At 41.2% G+C, this 23,361-nt stretch overlaps 1 protein-coding gene across 4 annotated transcripts in view; it reads left to right on the plus strand.

Annotated features, from left to right (window-relative positions):
* The window catches only part of nhsl2 (NHS-like 2), a 209,933-nt gene that overhangs the window by 144,631 nt on the left and 41,941 nt on the right, over positions 1–23,361 (plus strand). For all 4 annotated transcript variants that reach the window (XM_005750908.1, XM_005750909.1, XM_005750910.1 and 1 more), the window contains exon 2: positions 9,047–9,283. In XM_005750908.1, coding sequence (XP_005750965.1) covers positions 9,047–9,283 — 237 coding nt within the window. The remainder of the gene's footprint in view (positions 1–9,046; positions 9,284–23,361) is intronic.

Genomic DNA, 23,361 nt, shown 5'->3' on the forward strand with positions numbered 1-23,361 from the left:
CAGACAGCGCACAATGTGCTTTGAAGTAGCAGCCACAATGAGCTCCACAGTGATCTAAAAGAGTCATTGCCAGTTATCACAAATGCTTGATGGCAGTTCTCGTTTCCAAGGGTGTAACGGCCAGTTATCAGTTATCAGGAACAGTTACATTTTCACAGGTAGGTTTGTATAACTTTTTCTCTTAATAGATAAACTGCATGCTGTATTTAGTCAGGTTATCTGTGAATAATATTAGAGTTTGTTTCATGATCTGAAACATTTAAGTTTATGGAAAAATCCAAAAGACTGAGAAATCAGGAAGGAGACAAGCACTTTTTCACAGCTCCGAGAGCTAGAGCCAGCCGAAATTAGTTTTAGGACGATGGAGATTATCACAAAGAGTGTAAAATAAGTTGAGTAGGGTAGGTCTGTGATCGTTATTTGCATTTCATGGGAATTAAAGCTCAAACACGGAGCTGGCTTGACGTTGCACTGCATTTATTTCCAGAACAATCTTTTTTCTTTTCCTAAGAGCACTGAGGAGATTGGCTTTTTTTTTTCTAAATCTGCCCAGTGATGCCCAGAGGCTTGTGTCTCTCCTCTATCCAATCCCTCCATCTTCCCTCCTTTTCATGTCACCGTGGTTACATAAGGGAGGAAGGGAAATAGTGACATCTCCACTGAGGATGACTGCGGGTGTGCTCTGTGTATATGTGTGTATTTGGCTGCTGTTCAACTTTTAATCAAGAATTAATTGTTAACCTGAGAGGAAACAAGTCTCCCCGAGGACTGGTGCGTCTCTCGTATCCGCCAGAGCAGACTCTGTCATCAGCTGCAGGTCTGAAAGTCTTTTGAGGTCAGATGCCATGACTGTGAAAACAAAGCCAAATCACAGTTATTTCTGTTTGCAAAACAGGGATGATTACCCAGACTTTGTCCTCCGTCACTCAATAAAAAAAAAAAGTTTAAGGTGACCATCTATTTTACATATTATTTTATGTGTTACTGGTATTTAAAAAAAAGAATTCTCATTTAGGATCCAAACACTTTTTAAAACATATTTCTGTATATTTTTTTAAACCTCTGAAAGTATTCCCAAATGCTCCTCTTTTAAATGACGCTACCAGCAGTGCAGGTTAGAGGCTCCGATTACCCCTGAGAAACTTATAAAAATATAAACACTCATTAAATATCCCTGTAGCACACTTCCCTTAGTACAAAAATACAAACTTATTCTGACAGTGAGACCATATTTTGCTAATTTCTCACATACAAAGGAGGCGTCTATAGTATTTGCCAGGTAAATAAGAGATAAGCAGTCCAGACAAGAAAAATAATGTCAAGAAAAGTTTCTATAATACAATAGGTTAACTCCAGCTAGCTATTTCATAAGTTTTGTAAATTCTTTTGAGACTATGATTCAGCTTTTCTTATATTTCTAGTGTTTTTCTACATCTATAAGCATTTAAATGTGGGTGGATTCTAATTGTAATAGTAGTTAGCTCTGCCTGCACAGACAATGTGTGATTTAGTCATTGTAGGCTGGTATCGTGGACGATTTTTAAGCTTCTTCAGGTAATTCTTTTTTGCAGGCAGTTGTTTTCAGCATTTTTTCATCTAATGAAGCATTTGGCATTTGTCGTGTCACCTGTTTCTCTTCCAATTAAAACCACTGCTGCAGCGTATTCATGGATAAAGCCTCCTCAGTGCTGTGCATGGATTATTTAGTGAGGCACAAATACCCAACAATGGCAGTAAAAATTTAAAGTTTTACAGTTTTACTACCTTTTAAGTTTACTCCTGTCATCTTGGATTTTTAACTCAACTCCGAGTTGAGGGGGCATTTCAGATGAAAATTCATACTTTTTAATTTGAATTGCGCAATATGACAGGAGCAGGCTCATTTCAACTCTGCCTGCTAAATCTAGCTTTAAGTGCTAGCTAAAACTGGTTTTAGCTAGCACTCACACTCACAGGTTTTAGCCATAGACTGTTTAGAACATGGACATGATTCCAGGTCTAAATAACTAGGTGAAAATAACTGAAGCTATGGGCTCAGTAGGCACTGAAACAAGGGATTAAGTTAATCTAGTAAACAAAAGGAGGATCATCTTGTGTGCGACATTCGCTAACAAACGGTTAATGTCATCACAGATGAGAGGAAAATACAATGTATGGTTATGGTAACAGAGGAGGCAAAAGTAGCTTAGTTAGTGATGACTTTTAGTGTTTGCAAAAGCACAGATCCTCTATGTCTATGTGATCTGCCACTGGGTCCACTGAATAGAGAGAACACAGAGACGTGTGGATGTGCACTGACTCGCTTTTTTGTTAAGAGTAAGTAAAGTTGCAGTAAATCTGTCAAATTTGCCAGCAGTGTAGCCAAGTTAACTCATTTGCTGGTTTCCATTAACACCACTCAGATCTCCATTCATTTATCATTTTTATGAAAGAGCTTAAAAGCATTTTATTAATCTGATGTCAGTAATATATGAATTAAAATCCATCGATTATTAAAAAAGCATTAAGGTAACACTACTTTCTTTATTAGTCTGTCTTCTAAGAGCCAAACAAGCAACCTTGCATGATTTTTGTTTCAGGTGTAGAAGCTCATACCATCGTCATGTTTCCTAGCATCAGCACACCTCAAAAGCTGCATTTCTTCAGAACTTGCTCCCTGATTGGCACATCACAACCATGTTGCTTTGATTTTTTTTTTTCTCTTGGAAGTGACAGGTCTCCGTTTTTTATGGTCTTGAAACAGGTGACAGGTTGTACTCTTCTAATGTGGCGTACCTGTCACAGCAGACAGACGACCTCTGTAGTGGTAGAGTATTACCGACCGGAATCTGGCCTTTTTATAAACTCAGCTGCTCCGTGTTCCTTTTTGCAGTCAGTGTTTTGCAACATTCAGTGTGGTTTCTATAATTTTTAATGGCTCTTCAGCAAATTTTGTTGCAGTGGCAGTGGTCTGGTTTGGTTACTAGCTTAACTCCTGCGAGGCTTCAAGCCTGTGAAAAACCTTGTTGGATTGATGATGACTCCTTCCTGTGCTGATGTGCAGTGAGAGCAGTGTGAATTCGTTTGCACACAGTCACAGTAACAGTAATGTCTCAAAGGTATGACAGTAAGTAAGGTAGTTAAAACGCCCCCCTCTGTTTCTCTCTTTGGATTTTCTATTTACAGTAATGTGTGCCACATTTTTAGAAACTCCCGAGGCTTCTGTGACTTTGGCACATATTACCTAATCCTCACAAGTGCACACATACGCTCGCAAACACAGGCTCACAGATTTGACTCACACACATCTCCAAAAAGTCAATGTTTGATGTAGCATCTGTGAAGCTAGAGCTGTATGTGTCACTCAGTAGGTATATGATGCATGATTTTGATTGATGACACAGACTTAAAGGATGTAGTGAGAAAAACGTCCAAATCCAGGACACAGAACCTCGGGATGGTGAGGAGCTTTATTGACTAATAGGCTTGAACACAAGGCACTGAGGGAGAGCTGGCAGAGTAAACCTTGTAATTCAAGCCAAGGACAGAACTGACTGAGGCCTAATGAAAGAACAGGGAAAAGGCAGGACACGAGCCTGGAAAACAGGGAGAAACATGGAGCTGAACTACAGCTGACTCAAAAAGAACAAAGGGGAGCATGACTATTTATACACTTTGACTGACTGGGGGATGACAACCAGGAGGGGGAATGAGATACAGGTGAATACAAATAGATCAGGGGAAGTCCAGAGAAGTAAAACTAGCACAGGGAGACTAACCTTGACAGTGAAGCAGGACGTAATAATGAGAAAAATACTTGGAAAGAGAGTCTGTAGGTTCTCACTCATCCCGGTTATGATGGTCTAACGTTTTTGAGTTTAATACAACTTCATTTAAGTTCTTGAAAACCTGTACCATCTCCCCCAAAAGTGTCTTGATGGATGCTCAATCATCCAGGTAAGGAAATCCCACAAAGTTGATTTCACTCATCTGGATGTAGTATTTTCTGTGGGAAAATCCAAGTGAGCCTAAGTCTTCTGGTTGTTTTTCCAAGTGACAAAACGTTTCGCCCCACAGAAAACGGCACATCCAGATTAACAGAATCCACTTTCTGGGCTCTCTTTCAAAAGACTTCTTCAATTCTAAAAGCTGATGGAGAGTCTCAGGTATTTGACCTGAAGTGGCTTCATCACTCCTGTTTGTGAGTCACTGCCCCAACCAAATCACGACAGTCCAGATAGTTTAAAAAAAGTATTACTAGCATTTAGAGTAAAGCTTTTCTATCGAACTATGTCACTGTTTTTCTCTATCTTTGAGGAAGGTGTGGTGACACCCGAACATGAATAACTGACAGTAAGTGTTTCAACATCTATCTGACAACATTTTTAAAAACAGTTTTGTGCAGACGTGAACAGACTGTCAGCTGCTACTGTTTTATGTAGCTGTACAAAACCTGAAGCTCTTTGCTTTTACAAGGCTGGAGGATCTTTTTTTTTTTTCCACTCCTTGTTTAGGTACTTTCTCTGCTCTGAGCAATCTTAAAAGTGCTTCCTTTTCTATTGTAAACAATGAGCAAAGGAACCGAGCACTTTGAAAAGATGTTCTTAGAGAGCACTCATCCCTGTGCTGGTTTTCTCTCTGTGACAAGGATAGAGTATCTCTCACTGGATAAAGTTTTCTCATTTTCTTTATGCATATTTCAGCAGCGCTACTTTTTGAAATCAACTTCAAGCTTACATGGCGTTCGACCTCTGTCGACGTCTGCGAGCTTTGTTGTGCAAATTTTGTCTAATGACCAAAACTTCCAAAAGGTACACGGTGCCACAAACAACTAGTCTGAATTCTTCGGATAATTTAAAAGTGATGTACACCTGCGACACAACAAGCTTCACAAAATGAAGCAGTTTTGTGTGCCCTCAACCTCTGAGAACATTTCAAGTCCACTAAAGATCCTCTTGCACCCTGCAGATATGGTTTTACTTCCTGTCACAGACCCTTGTTACACACATACAGGCTTAGACTTTGGTTACAAAGGCTTTGTGTGCATCTTTTCAAGTGGCAACAACAGCTAAAAATGAATTGTGAACATAGTTCGGATATATTTTGCACAGACGAGTCAAAACATATGCAGTAGTGTAGATAGGTCTGCCTGCTACCTATTCTCCAAACAACTGAGGGGGACAAAGTCAAACTCTTTAATGGGATATTTAGCTCGCAGCAAGACAGATTTAGCCAGTAAACAGAACAACTTCAAGAGCAGGCAATCCGCAACGGAGCGCAGAAGACTTTCTCACCGTGTTCACAAGGATCCAAATAAAAATTAAAATACCAAGGGCTCCATGGTGAGAGTGTATGTCTGTTATAGAGCAGGTTATAAATCATGCATGATCGCCTTTCTTCCCCGCTCTGAGACTGATGCTAACTGACGTGCACTTCTGTATCATAAACAGTAGCTCTCTCTGGTGGGAGCTGATTGTGTGAAAGCAGCTTAGGAAGATGAAGCCGGTAGCTGGGAGGGTGAAATTGTGATTCCATACAGCGCGGCGGGTTTTGTGAGGAGAGACGTCTGCTTCAGAGCAAACAAGACACGATAGTGCCGCTGGATTCTCGGCAGAATAGCGTCTGTCTACCGGGAACTGAGCGCACTTTAAATTTTAACCAGTCTTTCTCAAATCAAGACGTAGTTCCTGCACAGTCCCCTCGGAAACGCATCCAAACCCACACATGTTGGTGCTGATATTTATACTTTGAATTCTGGATGTTTAGCTGCTGTTGATTTTCCCGAGCTGAAGCTTGGCAGCGAGTGGGAGTAGCTGCAGCAGGATTTGACATTTCTGTTAGAGGACAGTCTGTCTCCAAGAAACTGCAGATCACCTTGACACTAAAAGTCTTGTGTGAATCACTGTCATTTACTGTCAAAAGAACAAAGTGAACTGAACTGAAGCCTGAGAGACGGAGCTCTGTTTTGGTCTCTCACTCTTTTGGAAGCTTGATGCTTTAGATGCCTTATGTAAAGGCAGTAGGTTCAGTGGTGAATGAAGCTGCATATCAAACCTGGGTATATTGTTTTATAAGAAATAACTCTCATGTCAATGCACCTAAATAATTTAAATTTATTCTTTGAAGTATTTCTTCCGGATTTCTGGATTTGGATATTGCTTGGGGTCACCTCTGCATGTGGGCCTTTTGATTTCTTACCATTCCAGTTATTAATTCATTTCCTTCTTAGCTCAGACTTTTCTTTGCATCAGCTTGTTGATCATGAGATAATTTATAGTCAGATGCTTTACGTAACGGGTCAAGTCATCTGCTCTTTTTGAGAATGTTGCAAAGTTTTGATGTTGGGATGACGGTGATGGAAAGCTTTTATTCTTTTACTGAGTCAGTGCTTTCATTTTCTGTGATTTTGTGGTTTGGTCTAAAAAGCAGGAAAGAACTGGAGAAAATTGTTGTGGTGTGCCGTGAGATTACCGGAGCCACTCGTAACAACCTTCAGCCTTTGTAGATGAAGGTCCTCTCGATGACGATCATCATTTTGGGCCCTCTGTGACTTGCAGATAGATTCAGACTGAAATATGTTCGTGCTACAGTTTACTTAATCACATTTTGAATTATTTCCCTTATGATTAATGGTGAAAGTGTAATGTTTTGATCTAGTATTGGGTTTCATGTATGTACTGTATGCATCTTGGACTTGGACTGTAATTTCACAGCAGTGTACCGAGAAACAAAATATTATCCTAAGAATAATCTAATTTAACCATAAAAATTGCATAATATAATTATACTACATTTTCTTTCAATATTTGACCATGAAGTTGTAGTTACAAAGATACGGTGAAGGCTAAATGCCTTACTCTACAATAACTGTATTAGGCTTCACCCTCCACTCGACCCTGAAATTCATAGGTGATTAAAAATATTAATGGATGGAGAAAACATTGCTAGGATCATAGCTGATTTCTTAGCTTTCTACAAGCTGTCTGTATATCTGGTTCTCTGAAGGAAATGTCTCAGCGTGTAATTTTGAATGCAGTTAGACGAAACGGCAACATAGCTGCAAGTAATTTAACAGGGGAGTTTGTAACTGTGTTGTGTTTTGTGTTTTTATAGCCTTTGCTGAAATTGCATTGGAAAAAATGGAAAAAAAACGAGCAACAAAGTCTCAGAAGAAATACTGAAAGAAATGCTGTAAATGTCCACTGTGCGATGCGTACTGATAGGCGAGTTCCTTCTGTTTTCGGTGGAACACATCCTGTACCTGAAAGATACTCGCATTGCTCAAAATGAGAACTCACTGTGATTTGTCCTCAGTAAGGCAAACCAAAACATAGCTAATGTGAGTCTATAAAAGTCTTGACACTTAGCAGCCAGCTTGGTGACAGCAGTTATTGTAAAGCCCGTATCTAAATGAACAGAGAGAGCCAAAACAAACTTCAGTGGTCACAGACACACTAAAAGCATTAGGTCTCCACTCAGATCGGATAAGAAACACTTTAAAAGTTTACCCACTTTCGTCCAGAATTTGGGCTTGTTTCCCCACGTTGTGCCTCTACTAGTTTAACAAAACTGTGGCTTCATTACACTTTAATATAAAGAGGTCACGTGGTCATTGTGGCTCATCCCACAAAGGCAAAGGCCAAGTGAAATTCACATTATGGATACAGAGAACGAAGATGCAACATATGTAGGCTACACATAAATCTTTACTGATCTTTAGCGAGTGGATATGCCTCCTACTGATAGCAATGTGAACCTCTGTTGTCCACATCCATGTGTGACAACATTACTGGCTCAGATATTTCCTTGTTCACCCTCTTAAATGGTTCTTTAGGGGGGAAGCAGCGTGACAACCTACACCTTTAGTGTCCTCTTTTGCCAAGTTAGCTTCCAGAAGCTTGACAAAGTTTAACCAGTTTGTTAAGTAATTGTTACCACAGACTCAGCAACAAGACAAATGCTGGCTGTAATTGCCTTCTCCTGCTGAGTCTGTGACCCCTCGCCTGCATTTCCTTTAAGAGCCTGGCCTTTCACTTGGATATCATCTGCTGTCACATTTCCCGTGTTTGTTACTCGTGTTTTATCAGCCGCTGGATGTGTCAAATTACTTCCTCGATGCTGATTCAAGGCGACGTCTCATTTATGTCGGCACTGAATGGCCATTTGTGATCGCTGTGGATGATTTGTTTTGATTGTCTGTTTGTGTTGGGAGGGTTGATGGTGACAGGGACCGACGTTTCCTTCCCACTTTTTTTTTGGCTTTTCCCTCCTTTTGCTTTTTATTTCTCCCCCCTCTTTACACGAACACACCTCCCTCTTTTCTACATTTCTGCCTCTAAATGTCATCCCTCCTTCCTTCCTCCTCCCACTCATGTTCTTCTTTTTTTCCTAATGCCACAATCCCTTTTTGCTTCTTTCCTCTCATACCTCCCTGCCCTAATCCTTCACTTCTGTCTTCTCCGTCCACTGTCTCCTTCCTTTTCCTTCCTAATTAAGCTCTCCTCTCTGTTTCCCCTCTAACTCTCAACCTCTCCTCCATGGTTTCCACTCTAATCCCTCATTTATCTTTTTTTTTTTTTTTTACCCTATATCCCGCCTTCCTTCCTTTCTTCCTTCCTACCTCGGTCCTTGTTCTCCCTGACAACACATACTGCGTTATGTAATCTACGTCTCTGGGTATTAGTTATGCAAATTCATACATTTTTATTTATGTATATTTTTTCTCTCCTCCCTCCATCCCCTTCTTTTATCCTCCCCTACCTTGCTTCCTTCACTTCCTACACCTCCCTTCTTCTCCGCCCCTTCTTTATCTTTTTATCTTTTCTTTTCCCCATCAATCTCTCTTCCTTGCCATCCTCCCTTTTTTCCCTCCAATTCTCTTTGCTTCTCTTCTCTTCTTTCCCAACCATTCCTCTGTTTTTCCCTTTCCCCTTCCCACTTTACTCTAAATAATCTTGTTTCCCTCCATCTCCCCTCTCTTACCCGCCACTGCTCTTTCCCTCCATCCATCACTTCCTCTCCACATCCCTCCCTCCCATCCTTTTTTCCCCTCCCTCTTCTCCTCCAGCCACCAGCGGACTAGAGGCAGAGAGCGGCAGGCGCGGTGGCAGCAGCAGCAGCCACGGCGATGGAAACCACAGCAGCAGCAGCGGCGGCGGCGGAGGCAGCAGCAGCGGCGGCGGCACGGCCCACTTCAGGTCTCCATGGCAACAGAGCGTGAACGTGTTCGGCTCGTGGAGCAGGCCGGAGTGTGTCGAGGAGCTGCACCAGCAGGCGCAGCTCAACCTCCAGAGCCTACTGCAAGGTAAGGATGCATGGAGAGGAGGAGAAGAGGAGGGATTGGATGGATCGAGGGAATGTGTGCGTGTGTGTGTTGTGTTTTGAGTGGGTGGGAGAGGCATGGAGGAAGAAGCGGAGGTGGGTGGGAGACTGTTTACACGCGCGTGTGTGTATGTGTGGTGTTGGACTGCACTGATATGGGTGTGTGTCGGACACTTTAAACATGCATGTGTGTGTTTGCATGCAGATATGCCGTGCGGAAGGGTGTGCGAGTTAGATTCCCCCTCATATGTGGTGCTTATGTTGTGCTGTAGAGTGTGTGTGTGTGTGTGTGTGCGTGCTGGCTTAGAGTAGCACTGCTCATACGTGTTGGATTCACCTTGCAGGGTTGTTCTTAAGAGTAGTATTTTATCATTCAGTGTGTGTGTGTGTGTGTGTGTGTGTGTGTGTGTGTGTGTGTTGAAGGAATGATCACTACTGCAGAAACGGGCATGTTTACATTATAGTTGGCAGTCCATGTTTGTAACTCTGCCATGGTGTTATTTTTTTAAGGTGAATGCTGCCATCTTAATATTAATCTCTTGTTTACTGAAGAAACTGCTCTGGTTGTATACACTGTGCAACCTCTGTGTGTGCGCGTGTGTGTGTGTATGCAAATTAGCCCTCAGGGGAACAAGGTTTTCCATTTGTTCTCAGGTACTGTTTCTCTTCTGTCCCCTCCTGCCAGTTGCTTCTCCATCACTCTCTCTTTCTCTCTCTCCCTCTTGTTCTCGCTCTGTGACTCATACTGTCTCGCCCTTTGCCCGGCCCTTCCATTAAAACAATCAAAGTGGGTTGTTAGCTGAATGAACGAGGGGGGGGCTGAATGGCAGCGAGACAACCTTGAACACCTGAGAGAAGGAATGAATGAACAAGTAGGATCTTACAGCACATTTCATGTCTTTTCATTGTACTGATTTTTTTTGTTGCATTTGTTCTTAGTTAGTTGTCTAAAAATTTCCAGATTTGCCAACAAATCTATAACCAAAGCAAACAAAGTAACTACATTTGAAATCCATCTCTCGGTACGCTTGCTTTTCTACCCATCTTTGGTCAATTTGCACTTGAGTCGAAGGCAAAGGACTTCTTTTTGGGTTCTTGAAAATGTTTTACTTTGCAGTGGAGAGGCTGCTTCTTCTAAAGCTGATGGGAAATCCTGTTTAACATTTAGTGGGCCTTTCACTAGACATCTCATAATCATCCTTGGAATAATCTCCATCAGGGTTTAAATACTCTTTACTTTTCCAAGGAAACTTTTCGGATGAGAGAAGAAGTCCAACTGCTTTCAGCTCACGCGCTTAAGACCACTGAAGACAGAAAGATATACCACTGTTATACATTATAGAGATAAATATTTTGGGCCAGGCCTCTTAATCTTTGAGTGATTTCACTTTTGTTGTCACAGATCTATAAAATCATGGTGTTGTAACAGGATGTGACAGAATGTGAAATGTCTTCTCTCTCTAAGAGATATTATTACATAGAGGAAGGTTTTAGGAACCACAGCAGCTCTGACCACATAAAGGTACAGAGCATGGCTGCTGGGCGCTGAGGTGCATAGTGTGTAAAAGACACCAGCGTTCTGCTGACTCAGTAACTCCAGATCTCCAAACCTTCTCTGGCATTAGCATCAGCACAAAAACTGTACACAGGGAGCTTCGTGGTAATGGACTATCATGGCTCAGCAGCTCTTGCAGTACTTTGGTCGTTACGCTCTATGTCAGTTGTTGCAGATTTAACTTTATGAAGAGTAAGTAGTACATACAATGTGTTCAGAACTATTTTTCATTGTGGATTAATACACATTTGGCACTCCAGTGATTGCAGGGTACCGTGCCATATGTAGTTAAGCTAAATTCCACTGTTACTGTTCTCTGTTGGAATAGACTGGAGCCCTGGTACAGGCATTTGGTATATATGTTTTAGAAATCAAAAGCTTTGTATAACACACAAGAATAACTCAAACAAAAGCTTCATATTGAAAGAAAATTTACTGTCACAGTGGTGCATTCTGTTAAAAACCGAGGCAAATGTATACTGATGGATTCTGTGTTTTGCACATTCCCTAAACATAAAGTTACTGACCACGGAGAAATTAAAAGAAACAAGTAAGTATAACTCAAGTCAAAGTTTGTTATAAATATGCTATAGAAATAATCTCAGTTGGCCAATGTTCTCTGTATTATACAAAATATCCTATGCATAGCAGCCACTAAATCCACATTAAGAATAATCAGATAAAGTAGTACTGTACTATAAATAAGACTGTGTTTGCATAATAAAACCCAGATTACAGAGAATAAGTAGGTTTTTTAACACTGTTTTAAAATGACAGAGACTGGGAGCTTACATGAAAATGCCCAAAGATTAGGAGACGCCATTGAAAAAGTCCTGTCGCCTCTGCTTCTGCTTTTGAACCACACGTTGGTGCAACACTTGCTTCCAGAACAGCCTTGGCAATGATTCTAAAGGTCTGAATAAATGGAAGACCATTAACCTGAAACCTAATGGCTTTTGAAGATCCCACAGTTTTCCAGTGGGTTGAGGTCTCATAACTGCACTGCATATAATTAACATATTTATATATGTCCATCTCTTATATTTAAATCTGATAATTTACCATTATCTGGTCTAAGTACTCCCATTGAGATGGCCAATGTGTACTGCCCAGGATGTACTCTTTTGCCCGTTGACAGTGATGATAGGGCAAGCACACCCTCTTCCTCAGCACAACATCTCCACTGATCCAATCCACTAGCAACTCTAGGCAGAAAACAAGACGGGGTCTTACCTTTACTTTACATAAACCTCACTGCAGACAACTCTAAAGCTGACCCAGCTGCTACAACCTGACATTAGAATAGCTGCATTGCAAGAAAAGGAACTGGTTACCCCGGTAACCGTCAGACTTGGTCATAGCAACTAGTGTGAGCTTCTTCTTTTAAGGTAGGATTGTCCAACAGACTGCAGAGGCAAGGAGGTAATAGAAGCTCCTGGTCTAGTGTCTCCTCCAAGTTTCCCTTCCTCGTGTTTCTCCATATAGTTTCCATAATCAGCTGTCCCACCCATAGTTCCACCATGCAGCTGCTAAAAGGCCCACAGCATCATGCTCCTTAGTTTAGGTTTGGCTTTCCAAACCTTTTGTCACATTGCTCACTCAGATCAGTTATCCTTTATTTAGTCTGGCATGGTGTAATTAGACAACTATAGGATCTAAATAAACATGCAAGATACACATTGAACCCAAATATTCCGCCTTGTGACTTTGAGGCTAGAAATCACTCAGTTTGTTAAAGGCATCTGAGAAATTCTGGCAAGTTCTCATTTTACTATCTGGTTAAAGTTCTTAATACATAAAAAAAGTTATGGTACACATTTACGTTAAAAGTTAAACATAATGAGTCATTCATTATCAATTAAGCCACAGTTTTTCCACTTTTTGTCTCTCCTGCTGTCTGCTAGTGCGACTGCTGCCATTACAACGAAATGATACTTTAGCGAGGCGAAAAAACCTAGCCGTGCTTTCATGTGGTAGCATTTCGGACCACGGCTCTCACAATGTGAGCGATTCTTAATTTGCAACACAAACTGGAACAAAACACAGTGAATGTGCTAAACTTACGTTTACTCTGTAATTTTCACACTTTTGTGAGTCTACAGTGAGTTTCTGGCTCCACAGACAGCATGTTCGACACCCCCTGCTGTAAGTGACAAGTCCTCCCAGACTTCAGCAACAAAACGTCTCCTGTAGTTTAAGAGAACCACCAAATCCCTTTACTGTAGAGTTCAGGTTTTATCTATTAGTCTTATGTCATTCCCAGCCATCTGTGGCCATCTAGCTAATGGCTTGTCCTGCTGTCATCTATTTCCTTAACAGCCTGTCTAACTTAAGGTCAAGAGGGCTGGAGCCTAGCCTGGCTGTCATACAGTGAGACAAAGATGTGTACCACCACTATATACCATTGAAAGAAACTAAAGGACAATACCAAGATCTATAGTGTATACATGTAAGCATGTAAGCATGTATTTTCATGCATTCTGGCTTTTTACTCTATTAGAACAGTTCTGGTCGGACTCGTGTGAGACCTGTCCAGAGTCCTTAGCCTCAGCATCCCACAATCCCCTCTGTTTGACCTATAGGTAACTTATCCTCATTGACCATACCCAGAGACCTTCAAACTTAGATCTCAATAGCTTTAACCATCACCAGAAAGAACAATTTTATTAACTGGAAAAAGAGAACAAAATCATCAATAAATCAGTAGCTCGATTTTCCAACAGATCATGCAAATTTAGAAAAATTTACTTTATGTATTTGGAACAAAAACAAGCAAAAATAACATAAAGACTGCCCATCGTGAGTCTTACAAACAACTCACCTCTTCACTGTACTATTTCTATTTGTTTGTTTGACCACTGCTTGATCCACTGATCCCCCTGTGGTCCCTCATATGGGTCAGCTTTTTGTGCAAAGTCCTCCACTGGAGGACGGACCCAATTAACTTCTTTGGCCTAAGCCAGGCTGGGCCCCATAGGCTACGGCCTCCACCCCAGTCCTGGCTGCACGGTAGGACCCCGTAACCCTGTCTCAGCCAGGTTACACTGGATGCTTGTTTTTTTTCCCTTAACACAGGGGTCTTTGAGTCACTTTTTCTGGTCCTTTCTGGACTAATTTGCATTGGAAGATCCTACCAAAGTTTAATTGGCCCTGACAACATAACTCCTGGGATCACCAATACACATAAACCCCCTCCATCGAGATAAGGTATCGATTCATGTGGTGGGTGGGCAGTAAGGAGCGTGGACATTCAAGAGGGACTCGGTGTAGAGCCACTACTCCTCCACATCAAAAGGAGTCAGTTGAGGTTCTTAGGGCATCTGACTTGGATTCCTTCTGGACACCTGCTAGGTGAGGTATTCTGTGCATGTCCTAGGAGGTCCCAGGGCAGACCCAGGACTCGCTGGAGAGATTATATCTCTGGTTTGGTTTGGGAATGACTTAGAGCTGGAAGAGGTGGCCGGGGTGAGGGAAATCTGAGCTTCTGTGCTAAGACTGCTGCCCCTATGCCCCGAACTCAGATAAGCAGTAGAAAATAGATGGATAAATGGATGGATGGAAAGACGAAGTCCACCCTGGGCAGATCACATTTACGCCTACAGACAATTTACATTTACCCTAACATGTGTGACGAAGTCATGCAGGAGAAAATGCAAACTCTGCTCAGACAAACCAGAAAGTTTCTTCATGTAAAGCAGAAGGTGGATAACTGATGCTAATGGATGCTATCTTGTTTGTTTAGCCCATAACAAAAACTAGTTCCTGCAAGTGTTCAGTGACGTTTGAATCGGTTATATAATTCTGAGTCATCCTAAAGCCAGAAAACAGAGGTAATTTCTTATTTTTGGCTGCGTTGTCCAGCCCTTCATGTAATAGATTTTGGAGAAGAAAAAAAGAAGAAGAAGGAGAAGCTTGAGGGCCGCAGAGGTTTTGGCTACTCAGGTACTCGGATCAGTGTGCTGCTGGTTTCGATCTTTGCACGGGATTTGTTGAGAAAATATGAAACATCATGAGACTCATCCTTTAATTCCTACAGATTACTTTATTGACATCACTTGTTGATCAAAAGGAAACGTCGAAAAGGCAGCATAACAGAACAGCTGACGACACAGGAGGCGGTTTGTGTTGCTTCTCCGAGTCTCTTTCCTACTGCATGTGTGTTTATGTGTTTGTTAAGCCGGTTATTGTCTCAGATGGGCTGGCATCTTGTGTATGATGAAAATAAGATGGATGAACACAGTCGTGGGTGGACAACAGACACCGGTGTTTGTGTGTGTTTGAGAGAGATGGAAACAGACTGTGTGTGTGTGTGTGGCCATTCATCTTTTTCTGTCGTCTGTGCTCATTTATGCTGCTTTGTGTTTATGCCTCTATCTCTGTGCGTGTGTGTCCTTCAGTTTGTGTGTGCGGGTGTGTGTTATATAACACCAAAGCGTCCAGCTGTACCTTCTCCCTCTCTCTGGCCATCCTCGCCCTCTGTTTCCCACTGGCCTTAGCTCAGTAAAATATTCATTCTCCTTCTCGCTCCTCCACGCTCTGCCCTCCATATTTATGAAGCCGGCTGTCGTCCGGTGTTAGACAGGTCTGCTGCGTCTTCTGCCGAGCTTCAGCTCCCCACGGCACCAAGATTTATGTGAGATTTATTTCACTGTTGCTGCTAAGTGGGCAACAACAATCCCCTCCTCCCCCCAGCTCGTCATCAGCGCACAACCACAGCATGATTAGCACACTGTGTTTTCACAGACTTGTACCTCTGCTTTTTTTTCCTGATTGGATTTGTCATGTGTGTAGATTTGCCACAGTGAATGAGCAAATTTCATTCAATATGCAAGTCCAGTATAATTAGATAGGTCTTCAGTTTCATCCTCATTGTGACTCCCACGTTCAGAATGTCCTCTTAACTAAATGGGAAAATATGTTGTTTCTCATTGGCTCTAAAGCCAAACGCAGCTTTGCTGTTATCAAAATGATGCACATAGTCTAATCCACTGCTCTCGTGGTGAAGGTTTACTTAGGTTTAGCCACACACGATGGGCAAATACTCAGTTAGGATAGAGTTTCAAAACAACGGGGAGAGTAAAGGGGAGCTGCTATAGTCACTTACAGTGGAAGCTCATTTTAAACATGGCCAGAGGTTTGAAACAATGAGGTCAATGCACATATAAGTATTCCCTGTGAGACTCGGGTTTCATACTCTTTCTACTTCTGGGTCTGTATGATGTCAGAGAAAGGGGATATCCCTGATATGCTAACCTCTATGCCTTCTGTTTTTGAGGGGCAGCCAATCAGAAGAGGGTAATTCTCTCCTCCATAAAGATGACATCTGACAAGCTCAACAGCACCTGTAACAACACGTTTTGACATGTGCTTTGTATGTGCTTTGACGACCACTGGAATAGTTTCTGGGTTTTTCCAAGGGTAGCCATGGCAAACTGTACTGGCAGTGACCATCCTCACTAAGATTTGATGCACACCCAGTCATTTTGTCCTGGAAGTACGCCTAAAATATGACAGAAACTGCTCAGTTCAGAAACGAGAAACAAAGCTTACTCTAGTAGTCCACCAAGGAGGAAGGAGCTAAAGGAACAGGATCCTTTGTGGGTTAAACTACGTGCTGCACTGAAGCTCAGCATGAGAAAAATCAAGGTTATTTTGAACTGTAAATCCTGCAGAGATACTCTATTAGAGTTAGAATAGAGATATAGAACTGGTATGAATGTAATAGGTCCTCTTTAAAGGTCACACTTTGCTATCTGAACCATGTTTGACCCCAAAAGTTCAGTTTGATTGTCTTGTGTGACCATTGTGTACCTCGCCCACTAGAAAAGAGGGGACAGTGTGGGTCTTCTCTGGCACCAGTCACTCATTCATTATTGCTGTAACATCCTTGATATAGGATCTCAACCTGGAAGCCTGTGACGTTTCACAGGCTTCTTCAACTGTCTGTGACGGCGTAGGGCACGATGAGCATCTGCTCAGTTGTAGAGCGACAGGATGGATCGCAAGACTGTTAAAAAGCTGACTTTCCACTGCTTCTTAGGTGTGTCATGATGACACTTGTATCCAGCAGCAAGTGCTTTGCAAGCTACCAAGCTCCATTCAGCAGACATGCCCACTCAACCTCAGTCAGTTTAGCTGAGAGTTGCAACAGTTGGTTGGTTTTCTTGGATTTCCGTGTGTAAATCGAGAGAAGCTATTCTCAGTTTATCCTGCATTCAGTACAAAATCTAAGATGGAGCAGGTCCACTGTTAAATCCAGCCTCGAATAATGCAAGGCTTGTCATCCTTTGAGTCTGAACTCATTGCCTTTTACTGGCACAATTCAGTTTGACTCAGCAGAGAAGCCCATGACTTCCCGAATTCGACCGCTTCTTCATTGACAGCTGCGTTGGTGCAAAATGACTGAAAATCACTGAGTAAATAAATGCATAAGGCGTGTGAGAACATTGCATGTCACTGCGCCAGAAAAGACTCCAAAATAAACCAAGACGCGAAGAGACTTGTGAACTCCACCGTACTGTCCAACAGCATCTGCAGCACAAACATTCCCATTTTAACGTCTTGCAGTCAGCTGAGACTGAAGAAGTCACTTGGATGAGTGACGAAACGTTTCTCCCACAAAACGTTACGTCCAGATGAACAGAATCAACTTTTGGAGATTCCCATTTTAACACTGAGGGAGGACTAGAGAAGCTCTTTTCAGTCCAGGGTAGAAGTCAGACAGCCACAAGGGCAGTGGACTAAAAACACGCTGTGACTCTCAAGGAGAAAATTAACTAAAAAACCTGAGAATATTCAGGTCTGTAACACTGGTGTGTGTAGGCCAGCGGGGGGAGTCTGAAAGAGGTTCTCTGGCACAGTAATCTCTATAAATTTGCATAAGAGTATGCAGAATCTGCAGGCAAAGGGCAGGATTTAAGGTACCAGCAGGTTTTTGGTATATCTGATTCTAGAGATCTTTTGAGCAAAGTAGGAATCTCATTTCCTCTTTTTTATTTCAATTACTAACTTTTTACAGTGCATTAGCATTTATACATATATACATAATGACCTACAGACTTGAAAGGAAAGCTTTGCTCAGATATCAGTTTTTCCCCCAATTGCCTGAAATCTGCATGGTAACATACGATGTATACAGAAACCCTCTTTAACCCTACGCCGTGACCTTCCAAGTTGTGGGCTGCGTCGACGCAATGTGTAGTTGCCTTTCTTAGGAGGTGCAGGTCAGGTTGTATGGAAGGTTGTGGCGTAGGATTAAAAAAGGGGTTTCAGGTTACGTCTTATGTTATGATGTGGATTTCACACAGAAGTCTCAATTAGGTGGAAAACAGCAGACCTGTCTATGATGTGTTATAGTACATGTTATACTTAGGCATTTAAACAAGTGATAACTGTTTAACTGATAACTGGACCGTGGGTTTACCCTTCAGTAAACACCAGTAAGAAAATGAGCTTGTTATTATAAGCAGGATCTTATAAATCCATAGTTGCGGAATAAACGTGAGCTCATTGCAGATTGCAACTGAGAGCAGGGCTCGTGTTTTACAAGTGCCTGTTCTCCAACAATTTTAAGTCCCGTAGGGCTCCCTCACACTCCACAGCATGAGTCATAAGTGCAGTTTTGATTTGATTGGCGAAAATTATCAAAATGAACAAGAGAAAAATTATGTCATGTTTTAAGCCTGAGCTCCAATATTACACATTTAGTGAATTGAGTAGTGCTGTGTTTTTCTGTGGACTGAAATATTGCGGGTGCAGTATCATGAAAAAAAAAATTCTACTGTTTCTAATTTTTTAAAAGAGAAGATCAAAGTTTGCTTTTTTGCTTGCTGTGTTGAAATATTCATGTGCTGCTCCTTAGCAGTGATATATTATATTTAAAGCCTGGCGTTACACTCCACTGAGAGCAGACGTATTATATTCTGTACAGTTTGTTAATATAAAAACTTTGACAACACTGTTTTCCCTCCATCTGCACTTAACTGACTGTTTGTCCTTTGCTCTCCCACCTGCCTGTTTTCTTCCTCTGCAGACAGATTTATTGTTTTCTTCTTGAGATGTGCAGAAGCCACGTTTGTTTTCTGTATGTATTTTTTCTGCACTTCTCTAATCAGCAGCCAGATTTTCATATTTATTCCTTCACATTAATGGCGAACTTTGTATTTGAAGTTTAACTTATGTCAGCCAGACGGACTCAAGCATTCATACATACTTTACCACCTCTTTAACGCTCAGCACTAACAGTTTCTTCAGTGTGCGTAACCGCTTTGTATTAATTCACACATTTGCAGAATGATTTTACAGCAGTTTGAATTATGCAGATGTGTAAAACACTGTGCATGACTTCAGCCCTCGGTCTGATTTAATGCAGCAGTTATAATCTGCATAATTCTGCCGTTAAGTGCTGTCTGTTATTTTTGAGTGTTTTGTTCTCCCACTAACATTACACTGATGAAGTTCCCTCCTTTAAGAGGGCCACTTGGAGACCTTAACTGGAGTTGTTGACAGTCTTTATCAGAGTTTATAGTGAAGTTTTTATTTTAGTTTGATTTAGCAGCATGAGGCTTGATCTCTTGTACGGGGCGCCAGATGTTGTTGTACGACATTGCTTCAATTTAACAAGCATTCAGTTCTATTCTGTGGATCTATTTTTTTGTGTTTTTTGGTATGTAGCATAGCTTTAAGTTTATAACAGCTTGTTTTTCTGTTATTCCGTTATGGGGGGGAGTCAGAAGTGCCCTCATTAGCACCACAGACTGTAGGTTTTTATTTTGAACCCTGAATTAATTTTACATACTTGTTAAGTTTGAAGCTAATGCTAGTAACCTCAGTTAGCAAAGCTGCATCCACAGCTGCACGGGTGTTAGCGTAGTCGTCACAAAAGACAGATGTGGATTGTATATGTAAGGATGGATATAAACACCTTACATATTCATTGCGTTTCATTGGGTTTTTTTTAGTCTGGAATTTAGCTTTATGAATTTTCCCTTTTCTTTTCTTTCTTTTTTTTAATCAGAAGTGGCCTCATTAGTCGCACAGACTACACACAAAAGACAGGCGTGACATCGTACTTTGATCTTTATTTATGTTTTGGCGCTAGAAGTTGATCTATTTTAATAAGAAAATGGTGTGCAAAGTTATCAGCTAATGCTAGCAACCTTGGTTAGCTAGCTGCATCCATAAAAGGCAAGATTGATGTGGGTACTATGATGTAATCCACTAATTTAAGCCTCAAGCTTAGCATTTTCACTGTTGCTGTGTTGCAAGGCTTTTTTTAACCAGGATGGATCTGGCTAATAGTCTACCGTATTTGAACATAGACTTGGGGTCAGATTTACTAAACTAAAGGTCACTGACATAAGTTAGCATGTGACATAGAGCAGATAGAGATCAACTTCAGCTCCGAACAACAGGACACCTGTTAACCAAAGCAGCCACATCCCTAAATTTAGGTGTTAACAGCATAAGAAAAGTTATAGGAAAACTCACTCATCATACAGCTGAAAATGTCCTTAAACAGCCTCTTTTATTTTGTCTGTAGAGTTGTGCATTTTACCATGAGAGTCTATGGGAACTCACTCACTTCTGGAGCCAGAGGTTGCTGCTTGATTCAGATGAACAGTTGGAGTATACATCACCCATTGCATGGACACAGATACGCATACAAATGAAATTTTCACTCGCCAAACCTGGATTGAAGATTTTCTTGGTAAACTGTTAGATAACTGTGGACCAAGCCGTATTATTATTCTATTAAAAATGCTCCAAAGGGCATCTGAAAGGTTGAGTTCAGTGACTCATATTAGCTGAGGTGAACTCAGCAGACAGCCGTCAGCTGTCTGCTGAGTTCTTTGAACACACATCATAAGCAACTAAACAGTGAGGGCACTTTGACTCTCCTACTAATGACAGGTAATCAAGAGTGAATTGAAGGCCTTGTTGATAAATTGCAGGCAAATAGTCTACGGCTTTCATAAATTAAAATAGATACATCAGGCACATCCAGCTCCTGATTTCTCAGTGTTGGACAGCTGATTTTTGAGGAGCTAAGTTTTATTTTCCTCCTCACTTGCTGATCACAAGGCTTGAGAATCGTTAGGGAAGCAGTTTTTTGCAAGACTAGAGGAGAGTTTCTGGAAATATGAAGAAAAAGAGGGTTTTTTAAAAAAAAAATCACTAATGCTGTAGTTCTTTGAGGTGGCACGCATTAGAGTCATCCACTAATTCAAAGCTGCACAATGTGACTTTAATGGATCCAGTCTGAAGAAGCATATTAGTAAACAGCAGACTGAGGAGAAATGTGCACATTAATGTGGCAGCTTTGTGACTTATTTGGCATTTGGTGCTTGGGTGGAACACGAGAAAGTTTGTTATTAATCCTTTTGTATGCATGACTCTCACAACACTCAGGCTGGAGTATTCTCGACATAATATGACCTGCAGGAATCTCTCCAAATAGATTCCCTCATAGTAGATAACCCTTTGTATTAAAGAGGATAGCTAATGGCTGAAGGGGTCAGAGATGGTGACACATACTTTGACGCTGTGTTGGCCAACAGCTCTAAACTGTCATCTAAATGCTGTTGGTCACTCTTATGGCCAGAGGGCCAGTGATAAGAGAATGTGAATGTGTATTATCTATGACTCAGGGCTGTGTTTAGAAAGCATTTACTTATATATACTGTAAACATAGCGGGAGAATTTTGTCTACAGGATTTAGGCTGTCTCAGGTGTTTCTGTCTCTTCATGTAATCCCTGACTGACTCCTTGATGTTGAGATCAGGAGACTGCGGGGGCATAGCCATCTGTTGCAGGGCACCTTGTTTTTGTTGCTAAAGATGGCTGAATTTCAGGCTCTTTGTCATGCTGCAGGATACATTTGGAACTCATCAGATGCAGTTTCTAGTCTTCCGGTTTTAGGCTTTGGACCAAATGCAAGATTGGCTGCAGGGATTTGCTCTCAATCTGCCACTTTAAAACTATTGTTGAGGTTTTCTTTTTTTTATTTTACAGTCTTTTTCTATTTTAACATGTTGCAGTCATGTGAAATCTGATCTTTTCCCTTTTGATTTGGGCCATTTTCATATGTGATCTGAAAGATGTAAAGACTTCCTTGTTTTACCTTAATTCTAACAGTCAAAATCCAAAGTTAGTCAGCTGATCTGTGTCTTATGATGCAAGTCTTGTGGGGAGGCGGTGGCAGATGTAGAGAGAAGTAGCCTTTGAAATCCTGAAATGTTTGAAAAGTTTGTTTCAGTGAAGCCATTCATGTTGTGATCACTCCAGGCTTTATATCCACACCCACTTACATACGAAGTAGCAGACATTGCACCAGAACAGGCACGTAACTTAAAAGTTGGCTTTTATCTATTCAGAGATTTGATTTCTTGCCCTGAACATCACCTGAATTACAGAATTTACAAATTTAAGAAATAGCACTAATATGCAAATTGCTCAATTATAAATATCAAGAATATGGAGAAAGAATATTACAGAGGTGGAATATATATGATCAAAATTTGACTCTAACCTGTGAACTCTGTCATTTGCTATTTTACTGTAGAGTGTGTGCAAAAAGGGTGTAACTATTGCAGTGTTTACAGTGTGTTAGATGGAGGAGCTGTACAGGGAGATGGCCACGGGCAGGAGTGATTTCCTGTGTCCTTCAGTGGACGCTCTTTTGGATAAAGCTGGTTGCCTAAACAGCACAATGGTCCCAAACGCATTAAAAATGTATTTGGAATGGATAAAGCAGGCAAACATTAAGCTTCCTAAAGCCCCGACCTTAATTTAAAAATTGTGGACTATGCTTAAAAGCTAGGTGTGTACCAGGTAAACAACTAATTTAAATGAAGTCTGGCAACTCTGTCAAGCAGAGTGAGAAGATATCCAGCAAGATATATCCCAGAGGCTTGCTGATGGCTACCAAAAGCATCTTGTTGACATGCAACTTTCTAAAGGGATAGTTAACCAAATATTAGTGGGGGTCTATGTATTTGAGTCTATATGTATACTTTTGATCCTGTGTAGATAACAACTCTAGACAACTCTTGCGTAAAATTCATTTTCAGTCCGGAAGCATTAAAAGCCCCAAAATTACCATGACATTCATGATGAGTGGATGTAAACTTGATAAACTGCCCGTGTTGTGACTAAGCAGCACAGGCAATATGCCAAACCCCGAAATTAGAAAATGAATAGAAAATTAACACTTTAGCCACCAGAGTTATGTTTTGAACTTAACAGTGACTCATAAATCAGTAATCATTCAAGACTTCTATTTTTCACACTATTGCATGATTGTGGAAACACTGATAGCTTGAATATCTTATCACTGGTGGGCACAGTGTTACTAGATTGGTTCGCTGTCGGCACACAAACTCCGACTGCTCGGCAGTCTAACTTGATAAAAGAAAAAGAGGAGAACAAGCAGCCAGCTAAAACAAAGATATATATTGGTTCTCACTTGGGCATCCTTAAATCAGAAATCTATGTTTTAAAAAAAA

Source organism: Pundamilia nyererei, unplaced genomic scaffold (assembly GCF_000239375.1).
Source record: "Pundamilia nyererei isolate P.nyererei 1_Seehausen unplaced genomic scaffold, PunNye1.0 scaffold00292, whole genome shotgun sequence".
Taxonomy (NCBI): domain Eukaryota; kingdom Metazoa; phylum Chordata; class Actinopteri; order Cichliformes; family Cichlidae; genus Pundamilia; species Pundamilia nyererei.